The following is a 16,401-nucleotide window of genomic DNA, read 5'->3' as shown; positions in this document are numbered from 1 at the left end:
TTATAATGGGCCGCGACCGACGCGATTTTAACTTTAAAAATCATTTAACATTATTGTCTATGGGAAAATCGCGTTGATCGCGTCGGTCGCATCGCGGACCATTATAATGTGACGCGATCAAAGCGATTTTCTCTTTTACCGGCAAATAAACTGGTGATTGACAGAATCGGGTCCATTGCGTCGATCGCACGCCTTAATTACCTTAAACTTAAGGCATGCGATAAACCCGACGGGCGCCGTGCTAGGAAATAAGTACCGTATGTGCTACTAGAGCAGCCTGTAGCCAATCAGAGCATTACAGTATGTGCTACTAGAGCAGCCTGTAGCCAATCAGAGCATTACAGTATGTGCTACTAGAGCAGCCTGTAGCCAATCAGAGCATTACAGCATTTGCTACTAGAGCAGCCTGTAGCCAATCAGAGCATTACAGTATTTGCTACTAGAGCAGCCTGTAGCCAATCAGAGCATTACAGTATTTGCTGCTCGAGCAGCCTGTAGCCAATCAGAGCATTACAGTATTTGCTGCTAGAGCAGCCTGCAGCCAATCAGAGCATTACAGCATTTGCTGCTAGGACAGCCTGCAGCCAATCAGAGCATTATGTAGGGTACACAACACGACGACTCGCTCACGATGCACATTGTGAGCGGGTCGTCAGTGTTTCTTCAGACCCGCTCACGATGATGCGGGGGGCACGACCCGCTCACGATGTGCACCGTGAGCGGGTCCGATCCAATGGCGACCCGCACCCGGCAGTATGGTCGTTATTCAGATCCTACCTGCAGCAGGTAGGATCTGAATAACGACCGACCGACCCGCGGGACCGCGGATCGGTATCGGTCCACACCAGGACAGAAAAGGGCCCAATCACCACACAATCTACATCCAATTGGTCGGAATTGGATCTAGATTGAGGGGATCGGGCCCTAGTCGTCCTGGTGTGTACCAGGCATTACAGTATTTGCTGCTAGGACAGCCTGCAGCCAATCAGAGCATTACAGCATTTGCTGCTAGGACAGCCTGCAGCCAATCAGAGCATTACAGTATTTGCTGCTAGGACAGCCTGCAGCCAATCAGAGCACTACAATAGTCACAGGGTAGACCACCTGTGCATTAGCATGGGTGTGACACAGGGATTTAACAAAAACAAATTGTACTACAAGTGCTCATATGATTTATTTCCTGTTCCAGCTCATCCTGTACAGCTTTACAAAATATGAAGATCTGGTGACTTTTCTGCAGCAAAATGTTAATCAGGTAAATACTAACATTTGTTTCACATCATTATTGTATATTTAAATTGGTGAAAACAGATTGCAATTTTTAAACTGGGCGTTCGGCAGGGCAGCGCTTACCCACTCCCTAGGCAGCGAATGAATCAGGCCCAAAGTTTTAGCATTCTATTACGGGGTCAGAAGATGACAGCAACGTCTGGCTAGTTACACCACTTTCTTACTGTACATTGCACCAGCTTCCGTAAATTTCTATGCATATTTCTTTTTAAAAACCACCTTTTTGTTGGCAAAGGGTCAGATACTGAAGCTGAATATTCTCTACTGAAATGTCCGTATGAGAATAAAGTCTTAGAACCGATGTAACCGATTCATTCTGTTACACTTCCTAGTTTGAATTTGGACCGTTCGGTTGCATCCTGCTCACTCTCTCCGCCATCTTGTCAAGATCCATTGAACTGTAAGTAAAATCACCAGGGATGCACATTTCTGTGTTATTAAATCACTGCTATAATTCTGTTTTTCTGTAATCATTGGCTTAAGCTCAATATTTCCTTTGCACACATTCTAAGATGTAAAGGTATAAACGTAATCCACGTATAATGGGCCTGCCTAGTAAATGATTGCCCCTTTAAAAAAGGCCTGTGTGATGCACAGTTGCCAGACTCGCACCTCATCACATCCAGTCCAATATGTATGACACCACTTAACTCCCCATACACAGAAGATGACTTGGGGCACCTTCGCCATGGTTAACTATATTGGGGGATGGCGCTAGTCAAACAAAATGGAGTGTACGCAATGACCGATATCGGTCAACAATATTGTTCAGTGATGCCACTGGGACCCGCTGAACATGTGCACGGCAGGTGGGGCAGATGTAACATGTGCAGAGAGATTTAGATGTGGGTGAGTTATTTTGTTTCTGTGCAGGGTAAATACTGGCTGCTTTATTCTCACACTGCAATTTAGATTTCAGTGCGATCACACACCACCCAAATCGAACTCTTTCATCTGCAAAAATTGTAGCCTTGTTAACAGGTGTGAATGGATCAGGTGGAGTATGTAATGCAGGGGACTATTATCCAGCCCCTGGAGGTACGGCTTATGTGATCAGGGCTGTTAGCTGCAGGGGTAAGAAGATTAATCAGGTCAACGCCATAACAGGGCAATGTGCCCTTAGCCGACACTGCCTTTCGCACATGTGACGCCTTGATGTCACAACAAGAGGGTGGGGCCACCGGATCTAGGCAGAAGCTGATTGGCCCACCTTTGCGGCGGCTGTCCAGATTGGCACCCTGCAATCCATTTGGTGCCATCGGATTAGTGACCATGGATGGTGCCACCCCTCACTCACTCCTAGTTACAGCTCAGGTAGTTGGCCATTTATTGTGAAGTGCAGTGTGACAAAGTGAATTGTAGTGGACACCAGGCATGGCCATACTTTATCCAATAGGGTATCACAATGATGAGGATTGTAGAATCAATTAGCATTATGACTCATCAACTACAATCTCCCTTTCTACAGTCTGTAACATATATGGATGTCCAAAGTTAGAGGGCAGCCATGTACCCAAGTATTTATATTTTAATACTAAACCATGCTTTATAAGGTACATGTATGCAAAAATCACCATGCTCTTGATTCACCCAGTTCCGGTAGTTGGCTACCGGTATTTACAGACTTGTAGAAGGTTGCAATGGATCTCTCTGATGTTATGTACAGAGCTTCCAGAGGCAGCAGAAGCTATGGCTTCTGGGTGCCAGGTGTTGTGGGTGGGATGGAGAGGATGGGAGGGATGCTGTGTGTGTGTGTGTGTGTGTGTGTGTGTGTGTGTGTGTGTGTGTGTGAAAGAACACCAGGGTACAGTCACCTCCCGCAGGGTTTGTGGTGTGCTGAGACCTTGTATCCAGGTGATCAAGTCAGTGCTGGCATTTGGAGAAGTGGGAAGGCCAAGATCAGCTTCAGTATCACCTGCTACAAGCAGAAACAAGATAATAAAAAAGATGCACAAGGTTCTTTGCGTGTTTGTGCGGTATAAAAATGTGCGTATTCTGCTGCAAAAGACCTTTACCTCCTAGATCAGGGGTCCTCAAACTATTTTGCTCTGGGACCCCGTCAGACAATAAAATTAAATTACAGGGCCCCAACAAGTTACTACAGAAGGTCATCACATCACATGTGTAGTCAGCAGACAGCACATACATGGCAGCATTGAGCATGGAGGCACTAAATAATATGAGGAGTCTAAAATAACAGACAACTCAACAGATTTTTCTCCTTGAATCACTGACTGATATTAGAAAAGTCATCAGCCTGATGGTCAGCAACATGGAGTCGCGACCCCATGCTGAGGAGGTCGGGACCCACTTTGGGGTCAGGACCCACAGTTTGAGAACCGCTGTCCTAGATCAACGGTTCTCAAACTGTGGGTTCTGACCCCCAAAGTGGGTCCCGACCTTCTCAGCATGGGGTCACAACTCCATATTGCTGACCACCAAGCTGATGACTTTTCTAATCTCAGTCAGTAATTCAAGGAGTCTGACAGTCTGTTGAGTTGTCTGTTATTGTAGACTCCTCATTTCATTTTGTGCCTCCACAATGCTGCCATGTATGCAAGGGCGTAACTACCATAGGTGCAAAGGTGCAGCTGCTATGGGGCCCAGAGCTGAAGGGGACCCATCTTTGCTGTTTAAATTATATGTGCTATATACAGGGGCGAATTTAGGGATCAGGCCGCCCCTAGGCACGACCTGATGCACACACCCCCCCCCCCCCCCCCATTTTCACATAATCATTGTTCAGGCTGAACTTTGATTTTATATATATACATAGGCGTGCGCACATTGAGTGGTAAGGGTGCACAGGCACCCCCTAATGCTGTGCCCCCACCCCCACACTTATTGCTGCTAGTAATACCAGCAATACCTTTTACCAAAGACTTTTTCTTTTTAGACCTCTATTCCATTAAAATAATCGCCCATCATTCAATTATGTGTGTTTTGCATTATTAATTGTATTACACCATTGTCATATCACTACATATCTGTGTCATCCAGATATGATTTTGACTTTATTTGCACGTACTGTTACACAGAGTCATTAGAAGATTAATACTGAAATAGGCCGGATATAATGGTGTGGCTGAGAGACGTTTTATATTGTAGTGAGTGCACGCCTGATTGGCGGTGTTAGACAGACCCAATGGCAGTGTTAGACATGCCCAATAGAGGGTGCTAGGCACACCACTTTGACAGTGCACCCCCTAATAAAATGTGCTGCGCACGCCTATGTATATATATATATATATATATATATATATATATACATATATATATAATCAATCTTCAGCCACAGCGGTACGCTCCTTTTTAAAAAAAATTCTGTAGTGCAGTGAACTCGTCTCGAGAGGCAGGGAGGGTGGGAGCCAGCAACCGGGAGCCTCGAGCTGCGGCACACAGTCACAGTATGACGCCCACCCTGCACGCCCATTGACACAGCAACCAATAGCGGCAGGGGGGGCAGTGACTCAGCTGAGCTCAGCATCAGCACGCTGAGCTAGCTGAACTTCCGGACCAGACGGTGACATTGCTGTGGCAGGAGACGGACTGCAGTGCAAACACACATGTGAGAGGGCAGTGGTGAGAGACAAGCGGCACCGACGCTGATCATGACACCGGCACCGCTGCTCATCATTTGCTAATGCCCGCTCCGCCATGCTGCTGCACTGCCGGCCATCTGATCTCAATGTTGCCCGCTGCCGCGAGGCACGGGCCTAGTGGGAAATCCGGCCCTGGCTATATATATTTATTACCATCAAATGCTAAATTGGGGGCCCTTACAAACTTTTGCTATGGGGCCTACGAATATTTAGTTATGCACCTGCATGTATGTGCTGTCTGCTGACTACACATGTGATGTGATGTCCTTTTGCAGTAACTTGCTGGGGTCCTGTCATTATTTTTATTGTCTGATTGGGTCCCAGAGCAAAATAGTTTAAGGACCCCTGTCCTAGATCATAGAAGCCACTCTAGGGTGGCCAATCCCGGGATCAGCGGGATCCCAGGATTTGGCCCCAAAAACACCAGAATTTCAATCCCGGGATTGTAGTTTCTAATCCTGGGATTTCGGTAATAGACTGCGCTTGTTCCCGATGCCCGACCTGCAGCTGTGCGCAACGTGACGGTCAGAGGTCATGCTGCAAAGGCTGAACAGTAGCTCCGCCTGCCTGTCCACAGCTTTGCTGCATTGCTCCCCGACCCTGCTCCAGCCACCAGCCAGGCGCGCCTCCGCAAATCTCCCCGGCGCTCCACCAGCACAGCTCCCTGCTGCTCCCGCCAGCTAGTAAATATGCGGGGAGGCCGTGATTGAGCATTTTTCAATCCCGAATTCTTGGATTGAAAAAAAGCCAAAGGATTTTATTTATAATCAATCATTTCCTCAGGATCACAGCTTATTCAGGATATCATTACCTCTTATTAATTGTATGGTTTCGGGATTGTCAGCATCCAAAACGTCAGTAATATCATAATGCTGACATTTCCATTAGCCAAGGGTTACCATTAGCTACGATTACCTTCTGGGATAGAGATAAAAGTGCACTTTAAACGCATTGAGGACAGGTCTGCGCTACAACCACGTTAGCAAAATATACCACACACTAAAATATATATAGCGTGGCAGTGACCACAGCTTTACCCATGAAAGTAATGGGGAAGATCCAGTCCAGGTTTTAGAGCAACAGCAACAGAAGAAAGCTGATATGATCAGGGTTGGGCTGATTAGCAGCACCTGTGGCTTCCTAATAAAAGTGTTTCCAAGGCAGGAGGTCATTGCTCCTGATGGTGTGGAATAGCTGCCCAAGTGATAGACCGGGGTGTGGCATTCTGAACTATACCTCGCCAACACAGTCCAACACAAAAGGGGCGGAGCGCTGCACTGAACCCCAAGCACACCTGTTCAACCCCAAACCGGACCGGTCACCCGGCTAGTGAAGCAGCTAACCCCGAACAACGGGGATCAGTGCGCAGGGACCACAAGAAACAGAATATATATATACACGTTTATTACCTGCATTGTTCATGTAACATTGCCTGAAGCCGCAAGCTGGCCCATCATGCAGCTTCCCCATAGGCAGCTACAGCAACAAGTGCAGTCTGACACGAGTGTTACTCTTGGCCTCTGTGGAATTTGTGTCCATGTAGTGCAGAAGATACTGTCATTCTCTGTCCAAGTGTTTGACCTGCGGAGAACTGTGTACCCGGAGTTGCTGGTACGGCTATTGTGCGCAGGAACATGTTTACATAACTAACATATTTCTGGCATAGCATGAAAAGTCAGGGAAGGACATTTGGATTTTGCCTGGATTTATAATTCTTTCCACTTGTCAGGGAGGTCTCGTCTGTTTATTGCATTGCCTGCCAGCTAGTAATCGGACGAATTAGTCTTTCACATATGAGAGTTAGAATCACCCTACAAACCTGATAACGATAAAGCAATTCACGGGTAATGCAAAGCACGAACATAAGCTGCATTTCACTGATTAACTTTCGCCAGTAGGGGTGTGGGTCATTGGGTTGACCTAATTTAGGTTGACAGCAAAAAGGTTGACATGAGTTTGTCATTTTTTTTGTCCCAAATGTCAACACAGTCGACATGTACTCCATGTAAGTGTACTGCGTCCCCTTACATGGCTCTCTGCATTCACCATGCTTTGTCACGTTGCCTTGCTCTTGGCACACTACTATATTCTCCCACCACACCGTAATGGATGGTAGGGCATCAGAGGCACAGCCGAGGTAAGCTGACATCGAGGCATCAGGAGCTTCTGAGATACTGTGGGGTGAATTTATGAAGCTTGGAGAAGTGTTATCTATCCCCATAAAGAACGTTATGAGCAAGGTGATAATGGTTCAGCCAATCAGCTACAATATGTAAATTGACAGGTAAGAGCTGATTGGCTGAACCATTATCACCTTGCTCATAACGTTCTTTATGGGGATAGATAACACTTCTCCAAGTTTCATAAATTCACCCCTGTAGATCTGGAACATAACAAGTGTACCCTGCAGAGGTGCAGTCAGGAACAACGAGGTGTGAGGCATGAGTCACTGTTCAGAAGACTGCTGAGCTGAAGATGCTGAACAAACTGGAGACACAGGAACACCAGAATTGAGGAAGCGCAGTTCAGGAGCCCCAGGACTATTCCATGAAGAATAGAAAAAGTTCTAATGCCGCCCATACACGTCCCGATGCGGGCGTGCGTTCTGTACTTAACTAGCACGCATCGCATCGCATTGCATGCCTTGTGCATGCGTTGTGCATGCAATGCGATGAAAACTAAGTACAAAAAGTATGTGCAGCACATACTTTTTGACTATCGACTTGGACATTGTCGACCTAATACTTGTGTCAACCTTAGGCATGACAGCTTATTTCAGGTGTCGACCCAATGTATTGGGTTGACAAAATGACCCGCACCCATCCTACTTATTGGCTTCTTGCTCAGGAGTGACACCAGTGTAATGTTATGTTCCCGATGCAGGGCCGCACCTCCCCACGTGTGTACAGCGCTGTGCATGTGCCCAGCAATCTCTTATCTGTACTTGGCAGATTACTCTGTCTTTTGATCTTGCCCTAAAGTACTAATATCTTACTATTAGACATATATCCTAATACACATCAAGCTCTTCCTAGTTACTGTCCTGCATGTGCTAAGAGGTAATCTGAACATTATTAATTCCTCAGAGGAGGAAGCGCATATCTTCCTTTTGGGAACACAATTTGAAGAAGACTGAAGAGTTTATAAGAGGTAAAACTCTTTATTATCATTCATTTATATATCACCATTCATGTTCCACAGAACTGTACAAATAACATCATTCATTCATATCAGTCTTAAGGTGGACATACACACGCAGATTTATCTTCAGATCTGGCTTATTGGAACAAAAACCTGGTTATGGATGAGAGCGAATGACAGTTGACCATTTGCTTGGAAATGCTGGAAAACTGACAAACTGTCACTCATCCATAACCATGTTTTTTTTCCAACCAGCCAGATCTGAAGATAAATCTTACTAGTGTATGGGCCCCTTTACAGTATTAGGGGCCTAATTCAGACATGATCACACGGCTGCGAATTAGCCTGCCGTGCGATTAGACTGCGCATATGTACAGCCCAAATACTGCTTGCCTGACACACCGATCCCACCATTTTAGATTACAATGCACCGACTCCAATGTCCGCAGAACGAGGAATTGCCCTTATACAGCCCAGATGCTTTGTCCCATTAAGTCTGAACCCAGTCAATACTCCAGTTTTTTGGAGTGAGGGAAGAAACCGAAGCCCCCAGAGGAAACCCACCAAAACATCAGAAACATACAAACTCCACACATATAGCATGACCAGGATTTGAACTCCAGGCTTCAGTGCTGTGAGACAGTAATGCTAACCACTGTGCCACAGTGATGACATAGGGACCAGATGCACTAAACTTAAAAAGTGATAACATGGAGAGTGATAAACAGCCGGCCAATCAGCTCCTGCCTGACATTTTTCAAACACAGTCTGTGACATGACAGTTAGGAGCTGATTGGCTGGCTGTTTATCACTCTCCATTGAATCACCTTTGAAGCTTCGTGCATCTGGCCCATAGTGATTAACACAATGCATTTGATTATGTTAAATCAATAATCCTGATGGCAATTAAATTCGTCCTAATTATCCCATAGCCCCGACTTCTTCTCCCACAACCACTACAGGGAATCTCTTATTTGGAAATGTATGCATCGAAAAGTGCCCCCCCGGGTGCCTATACCAGCTATTTAGCTTGGCCAAATAAGAATCTATTATTTAACATTTTGACAGCTTAAAATTGCCTAATGTCTACAAAAGAACTTGAAGCCCCCACATTACCGAGCATGAGTCACTGATAACTGTTATATGATGGATCACATATCACATTCTAAAGGCAGGAACATTTAAAATGTTTGGGCATCAAATAATGCTATAAATAAACAATGATGCCAGGAACCTTTGTACTTTAAAAATATATATATATATATTAAAGTTCCTTTTCTTTTGGTAACAAAATAACCATAAAGCTTTTATTTATTAAATCGTAATTTCCCCAAAAACAATCAGCAACTTAAACATCAAGAACTATAACTTCCTAGAAGTACATTATGAAGGTGCACAGCACTGATTGTACTGGTGTACCCCAGGGTTGCCTACCCTTCCGGAAATCGGGTCCTCCTCCTGGCCCACCACAAAAGGAGACAACCCTCCCGGAGAGCCATCCCTCTCTCTGATCAGCCCCTCGGCAGGGGGGGTCTGTGGGTCAAATGACGCGACCGCTCAGGTCACGCCCCAAACAAGTTAAGCCTCCATTGGCTCTGCTCCCTTTTTCGTTCCCAGGAGTGGCCCAATCCCCTGCCTCACTGAGCTGGCTGCCCTCTCCGGTAGTAGCCTGGTGTACCCTATCCTCGCTCCTGGAAAGTGTAGTGCTGGATAGGCTATACCAGGGTTGCCGACTCTCCCGGAATGGCCGGTAAGTCTCCCGAAAATCGGGACCCCCTCCCGGCCCCCCGGAAGGGTGGGCAACCCTCCCAGATTCAGGGGGGACCCCCCCTGCGCCCCGGATCGCGGCATTAAAATGTCGCAATCCTCGGGTCTCAGAGGAGGGGACGGAGCTAAAATGACACAATCACGTCATTTTAGCCCCGCCCCCTCCACGGAGATCCGTGAATTCGACAGTTTGACATAATGGGGGCGGCGGCTTAGTGATGGCACACTTAAGCCCCGCCCCCTGAGTGGCTGCTGGAACTCTCCTCTCCGGGCTTCTCCCGGAGAGGAGAATTATAAAGTCGGCAACCCTGGGCTATACATTTGCTGGGTTGCATGCCTAGGTGGGAATATGAATCCCAGTTACCTTCAGTTTCGTGGTAGCCCCTTCATTAATTGCAAGTTGTTTGCTTTCTCCTGAAATAATTCTTCTTGGAGACTGATTTATATGTTAAATGAATTGTGAGAATAAAAGGACATTGGGGCTGTCTTTATTTCCCATGTCAATTTTGCATTTCCTAATGGTTTAAGGTATTCCTTATCCAAAATGCTTGGGACCAGAAGCATGTAGGATAACAGATTATTCCGTATTTCGGAATATTTTTATATTTTAATGAGGTATCTTGCATTTATGTTGTACAAACACATCAAACATATGAAATACACACATATTTTATCTGTTCATCAAACTATTGTTTTGTACTATCTCAGGCACTGAATTTTAATGCTAAGCAATCATGTTCGTGCACATATTTAGTGCCAGTTACATATCAGTTACATATGTCCCCAGCAGTGCCAGTTACGTAATGTCCCCAGTAGTGCCAGTTACATATGTCCCCAGCAGTGCCAGTTACATATGTCCCCAGCAGTGCCAGTTACGTAATGTCCCCAGTAGTGCCAGTTACATAATTTCCCCAGTAATGCCAGTTACATATAATGTCCCCAGTAGTGCTAGTAACATATAATGTCCCCAGTAGTGCCAGTCACGTATAATGTCCCCAGTAGTACCAGTTACATATCACGTCCCCAGTAGTGCCAGTTATATATCATGTCCCCAGTAGTGCCAGTTATATATCATGTCCCCAGTAGTGCCAGTTATATATCATGTTCTCAGTAGTGCCAGTTACATAATGTCCTCTGTAGTGCCAGGTACATATCATGTCCCCAGTAGTGCCAGGAACATATCATGTCCCCAAAATTCACAATACGCTTCATAAACAGGGACATTGTCCACCAGAGGCGCGCATTAAACATTTACACCAGGCATGTCCAATGTTGGCCCTCCAGATGTTGTTAAACTACACATCCCAGCATGCTTTGCAATAGTTTTACCATTCTCTAATAGCAAAACTGTGGCAAAGCATGCTGGGATGTGTAGTTTCACAACATCTGGAGGGCCAACGTTGGACATGCCTGATTTACACCATAATGTCCATTGCACGTTAAGTTACATGGCATGATGTCCATTATGTATTATGCCAAACACCATAATGCCTATTAAAAATTATGCTACATACAGTAAGTGCTGCTTATCTACATGCTCATTGCCAAGGGTTCCATGCTCATTGCCAGAGGTTCCATGCTTGTTGCCATGTGGGATTACATGCTCATTGCCAACGGGGAATACATGCTCGTAAATGGGGGACAGCCGCCGCCAGGCAGAAGTGATAGCCACTGACGGTGGCAGAGCCTGGCTGTATTCCGAGCACTGCAGGTCCCAGCTATTTGAAATAATACCCATTTCACACCAGAAAATGCATTCCCAGGTTGGCCCCTTTTACACCAGCCTAGTCCCTGCATTTTCTGGTGTGAGGGGGAGAGAAAACCACCCCTCCCCCCCCCTTTAACCAGTTATCTCATTTAACCGGCTATATCTTCGGAACTAACTGACCCATTTACATGAGACAAGTATCATATTGAAGAACTTTTGAGTGGGCTTTGAATGATTTTGGTCCAGTGAAACTGGAACGTTTGGTTCTAGAGTAATCTGCCCTCAAACAACATGAACAGCCATGAAATTACATGTTAAAAAGAAAAAAATAATCGATTTACACGCTATATCTCTGGAACCGATTGACTGATATGGACCATCCTGGTATCATATTGAAGGCCCAGTGATTTGGAATTGAATGACATCAACAACAAGCTCACAAGCTGTGATGCCAGGGGGGGAACTGGCAGCCGTCGGAACTGGGTGGGGGTCGGAATTGATGGGTCCCATATTATCCTATGGGGAAAAAATGTTACAGCTTTGCCAGGCGATATCTCCGGTTCCCAGGGGGCTAGAGACACAGGGCTGGGCTCGTTGGAAAGCTCTGGTCCTCATCTACAAACTGAATGACAAGGGGGGGCACGTGCCCGGGTGCCCCCCCCCCCCCTGAATCCGCCACTGCCCAGTAGTGATTTTAGAAGAAAAAAAAAAGTACATTCTGGAAACTTTGATTTTTGGAATGATTTAGATAATGGATATTTGGATAATGGATATTTGGATTATGGATATTTGGATAAGGGATACTCAATTTTTATATCTCTACGCTCATCTCTCCTCCGTTTTAGCACAGGTGTTGCATGAGTGGCGTAATGCGCGCACCCCCAAGTCATTGAAAGTGCATTATCTGGCAGCCCGAGTGTGACTTGGTGCACCAAATGGGCACTAGCAGCAGTAATGTCCCCCTCTACCTGTCACCCTCTTCATGTCACCCACTGCTGTCACCCTCTCCTTGTCACCAACCACTGTCACTTTCTCCGTGGTGTCACCCTTCTCGCGGCCACCCACTACCTTAGCATTACCCTTTGTCACTCACTGCTATCACCCTATTCCTGGTGTCACCCTCTCCCTGTCATCCTCTGCCTTTCCCATGCGTCACTATCTCCCCATCACCATCTCTCTTTCTTTACCCTCTGCCTTTTCAATGCATCTCCCTCTCTGCCCTTGATCATGTATCTTCCGGGTTGCGATTTTGCAGCCGTTTGATGAGATCTGAAAAATCTCCTGCATACTGTGTATTGTATGCGATTCTGCAACCCAAGAAGGTGCCGGGGAGTTCCAAGGGAAATCACGTGCGACTTTGAGAAGTGTATGGGGAAATTAGAAAGGAAAGGAAAATTAATTGGAGGTGTTTATCTCTATCTCTCTCTCTTTCTCTCTCATTAGCAAATAAATATTCTCCCCTTTATGCTGATGTGTCCATATGCACTTTTCCTTATATAGTTTGGAGGAGGCAGCGCTGTCCGCTCCAAGTGCTGACTCCTCCCCTGCCCCCAGATGATGCGCCACCTCGCACAATGGGGCAGATGTATTAAGCCTGGCGAAGAGATAAACTGGAGATAAAGTGGAGAAAAAGTGGAAGGAGATAACGCACCGGCCATCAGCAGTGTTTGAAATATGACAGTTGGAAGTTGATTGGCTGGTGCATTATCTCCTTCCACTTTTTCTCCACTTTATCTCCAGTTTATCTCTTCGTCAGGTTTAATACATCTGCCCCAATGCCCGAGTATACTGCGCCATAGAAAGGAGGGGCCTGCACGGAATCTGTTAATTCGCGCATAGTGTTCCAATAAGTGGTTTGATGTTTAGACTCCATATTTTCACAATAACAATGTGTAAAACCCTTGTAACAGATGGAAATACGCAAAACTACAGTGCTTAGTCCCAGGGCCATCCTAACGCATGGGCTTGATGGGCAGTTGCCCAAGGGAACCACAATTGTAGGGGCCCAACGCCCAAGCCTTCCATTCAGGGCCATGGGAAAGCCTCCCCCACACCGTCTGCGACACTGTTTGACACACTGACAGCTGCACTGCGCCGCCGGGCCTGCAGAGCATTACTGGTCACAGTCAGAAGTGGCTGGGGGACAGAACCGGTGACAGCCAGGAAGATGACGCTGCAGCCCGGCCCTGAGCACGGTATCCCGCCCGTCGCTGTCCTCGCTCTCTCGCTGGTTGTGGTAAGCGCCTGCACCGGCCTGGCCGACCCAGCTGGCTGCTATTACAGATGGAGGGCCAGGACTACGTGTACGGGCTGGCCTATGTGCCAGCTGAGCCTCAACCTCACTGAGACCAGTAAAAGCGGGGGGACAGGGGGGGAGGGGACAGGTGCATAGTGTTATATGTATTGGGGGGGGAGCAGGTGCATAGCGTTAGGGACAAGTGCATAGCGCTATATGTACAGGAGGGGGCCGTGCATGCTATATTTATTCATTTATTAATGTGTTTGTATGTATTAGGTAGGGGCTTTGCCCCGGGGCCCATAATGCGGTTAATATGGCCCTGAGGAGGATAAATAAACAATACGAATGAGTCCAGTGTAAGTTCCCTTTCTGCTATGTTGCTGGGAACCGCCGAGGTCCATAAATACAGCAGAACAGAAGGGTCTGAGGCTCTGTTTTGTCTGCGTAAACTTGTGAACTCTCCTGATTGCAGCTTCCTCCATAAGCAGTTGATCTAATAGGCAGATGCATGCCTCACATACCTGATGCTCCATTCCCACGTTGTTTACAGCTAAACATGCAATTAGAACATCCTTCTTTTGTCACAAGCACCCGATCTGTCAAGCAGAGATTAATCTTTGTGACATGTTTACTTTATTACGGCCGCCATTGCTTAATAGCAAAACGATTGTGCCGCAAACAATGCCATAATATTAGGTAAGGTTTATGCGTCCATTCATCGCGACTTCATTTACATATAAACCAGCCCGGACTGTGCAAAAAAAAACATGTTACTGAATGGTAGCCGCTCGCTGCTACAGACTGGTGCCCAAAGTTCCCAGTCAGCCGCGCCTTTCACGGACACTTCCGATTCGCTGTTCACGAGCCACACAGCCTAACACATTTGGATGTTCTATTCCATCTAGCTTGGGTTGGGTATGATATGTCAACAACCATAATGTTGACATTCCTCATACTGATATGGGTATGTTGACAGGATCAAAATGGCATCATTGTTCATGTCATCATTTATCATGTAGACAATGATTAAATGCCAACTTGTTAGAATGTTGGCATATCCCTGGTGGCCCTGTAATGACAAACCGTCTCCTGGCGGTGGCAGCAGATCCAACGGTGCACTGGGGGTCATGTGACCATCACTTTTGGGCCAGTCCTCTGATACTCCAGCATTCCGGTGAGTCTATCTCTCCTAATCTGTACTGTTAACCCTCTAGTGTCTAATCCTAATCCACCCCCGTAGCCCAACTCGTACCTTCTCCCGAAGCATATCAATAAAGCCTGACTCACCTGTTGACATTCTGCCAGCACTTCACCAATGTCAACATGTCTACTGACATTGTGAATGCTGACATTGTCATTGTCGACCTTTTGATTACATATCCACCTAGACAGGTGCAGAAACCTCTATTTACAATGTGTGCAATTAATGTCTTTTGAAGGGACATACACACGGGCCGATGTAAGATCTCACTAGATTGCTTATAAAATGCCCCTACATCGCTCTCTGCGAAGGGGCCGTAGCTATAGCGATGCGCGGCCATGAACTTCACTATCGCCCGGCGATTATCTTCCAGCATAAATCTAGTTAGATCGCCGGTCAGGGTCAGTGTTCTCCCCAGAGAACACACCCTGAGAGATCTCTCAGCACAGTCCTGTGTGTTGAACCCATTATTTCTAAGTGTTCTGTCTAGATCTCTTAGAAATTAAGCATTGTCGCTCGGTGTGTATGCCTCGGAGCGATGCATCGCCATCGCCCAACTAGATCTTGAGTACATGTAGACAAGATCTAATCAAATTGCCGGCCTGTTCTAACCACAGCACTTGTTTAGCACAGATCGCCCATACACATATAGCTACAGGGTGTATGGGAGATCTAGCTGCTGGGAGGTACACGGGGGCAATTTTTCTAGCCTGCATTGCTTAGAATGCAGTGCTGAACCTCTCATGCACCCCTCCTCCTGAATAATCATGCACTTGGAAGCATTTCGTTAGGATAATTTGGACAATGAAAACATGTCATTTTTTTAATGTAAATTTCTACAAAAAGCTCAAAATTGGGCTGTATTTTGGTGTGTGCTATAGATCGGTCATCTATTGTGATCCAGTATTATTGGCCACGTTTATGGAGTTACGTGGCATTTCCCCACTTCGTCATGCAGTTCCCGTCACACACGGTAGTACTACCGCGCAGGTACCATATGAAACATGTTCTATTTCAGGAGTAAATATCGCAGGAGTGCGCATACTCACTTAGGTTGTACTAACGGTAAAAATCGTAACTTAATGTGGTTAATTGAAGTTCCCACAATGTGTACCTGTTTACCTATAGGAAGGAGTGAGGCGATTATGAAGAGGAACAGCCTCAGGTGACCGTTAGTTTGGGAAGGAGAGGTTATAGCATTGGTTCCCAAACTGCAGTGCTCAAGGCACCCTAACAGGCCAAGTTTTCAGGATACAGTATCCATGCTTGTGCACACATGGTATACTGAAACTGCTGGTTCCTGCTTAGTGACAGGTGCTGGGTGCTGCTCTGTAGCATTACGTGCAGCACTCAGCTCCTGTCACTGTTAAGAAGCCGGCATTGCAAACAAAGCAGTTTTCGGGGGCAGCCCGTACCTCCTGGACCAATGGAAATGGGGGTTGGGGCACGTGGC

The 16,401-nt window shown here is 46.4% G+C and overlaps 1 protein-coding gene across 6 annotated transcripts in view; it reads left to right on the top strand.

Annotated features, from left to right (window-relative positions):
• The window catches only part of MINDY4 (MINDY lysine 48 deubiquitinase 4), a 117,574-nt gene that overhangs the window by 69,658 nt on the left and 31,515 nt on the right, over positions 1 to 16,401 (top strand). For all 6 annotated transcript variants that reach the window (XM_083186865.1, XM_083186863.1, XM_083186862.1 and 3 more), the window contains exons 12-13: positions 1,190 to 1,255; positions 1,623 to 1,690. In XM_083186865.1, coding sequence (XP_083042991.1) covers positions 1,190 to 1,255; positions 1,623 to 1,690 — 134 coding nt within the window. The remainder of the gene's footprint in view (positions 1 to 1,189; positions 1,256 to 1,622; positions 1,691 to 16,401) is intronic.

This window comes from Crinia signifera, chromosome 5 (genome assembly GCF_055691185.1).
Source record: "Crinia signifera chromosome 5, ASM5569118v1, whole genome shotgun sequence".
In the NCBI taxonomy this organism is placed as follows: Eukaryota; Metazoa; Chordata; class Amphibia; order Anura; family Myobatrachidae; genus Crinia; species Crinia signifera.
Note: the sequence above shows the minus strand (reverse complement) of the source record. Positions and strands in the feature narration are given on the sequence as shown.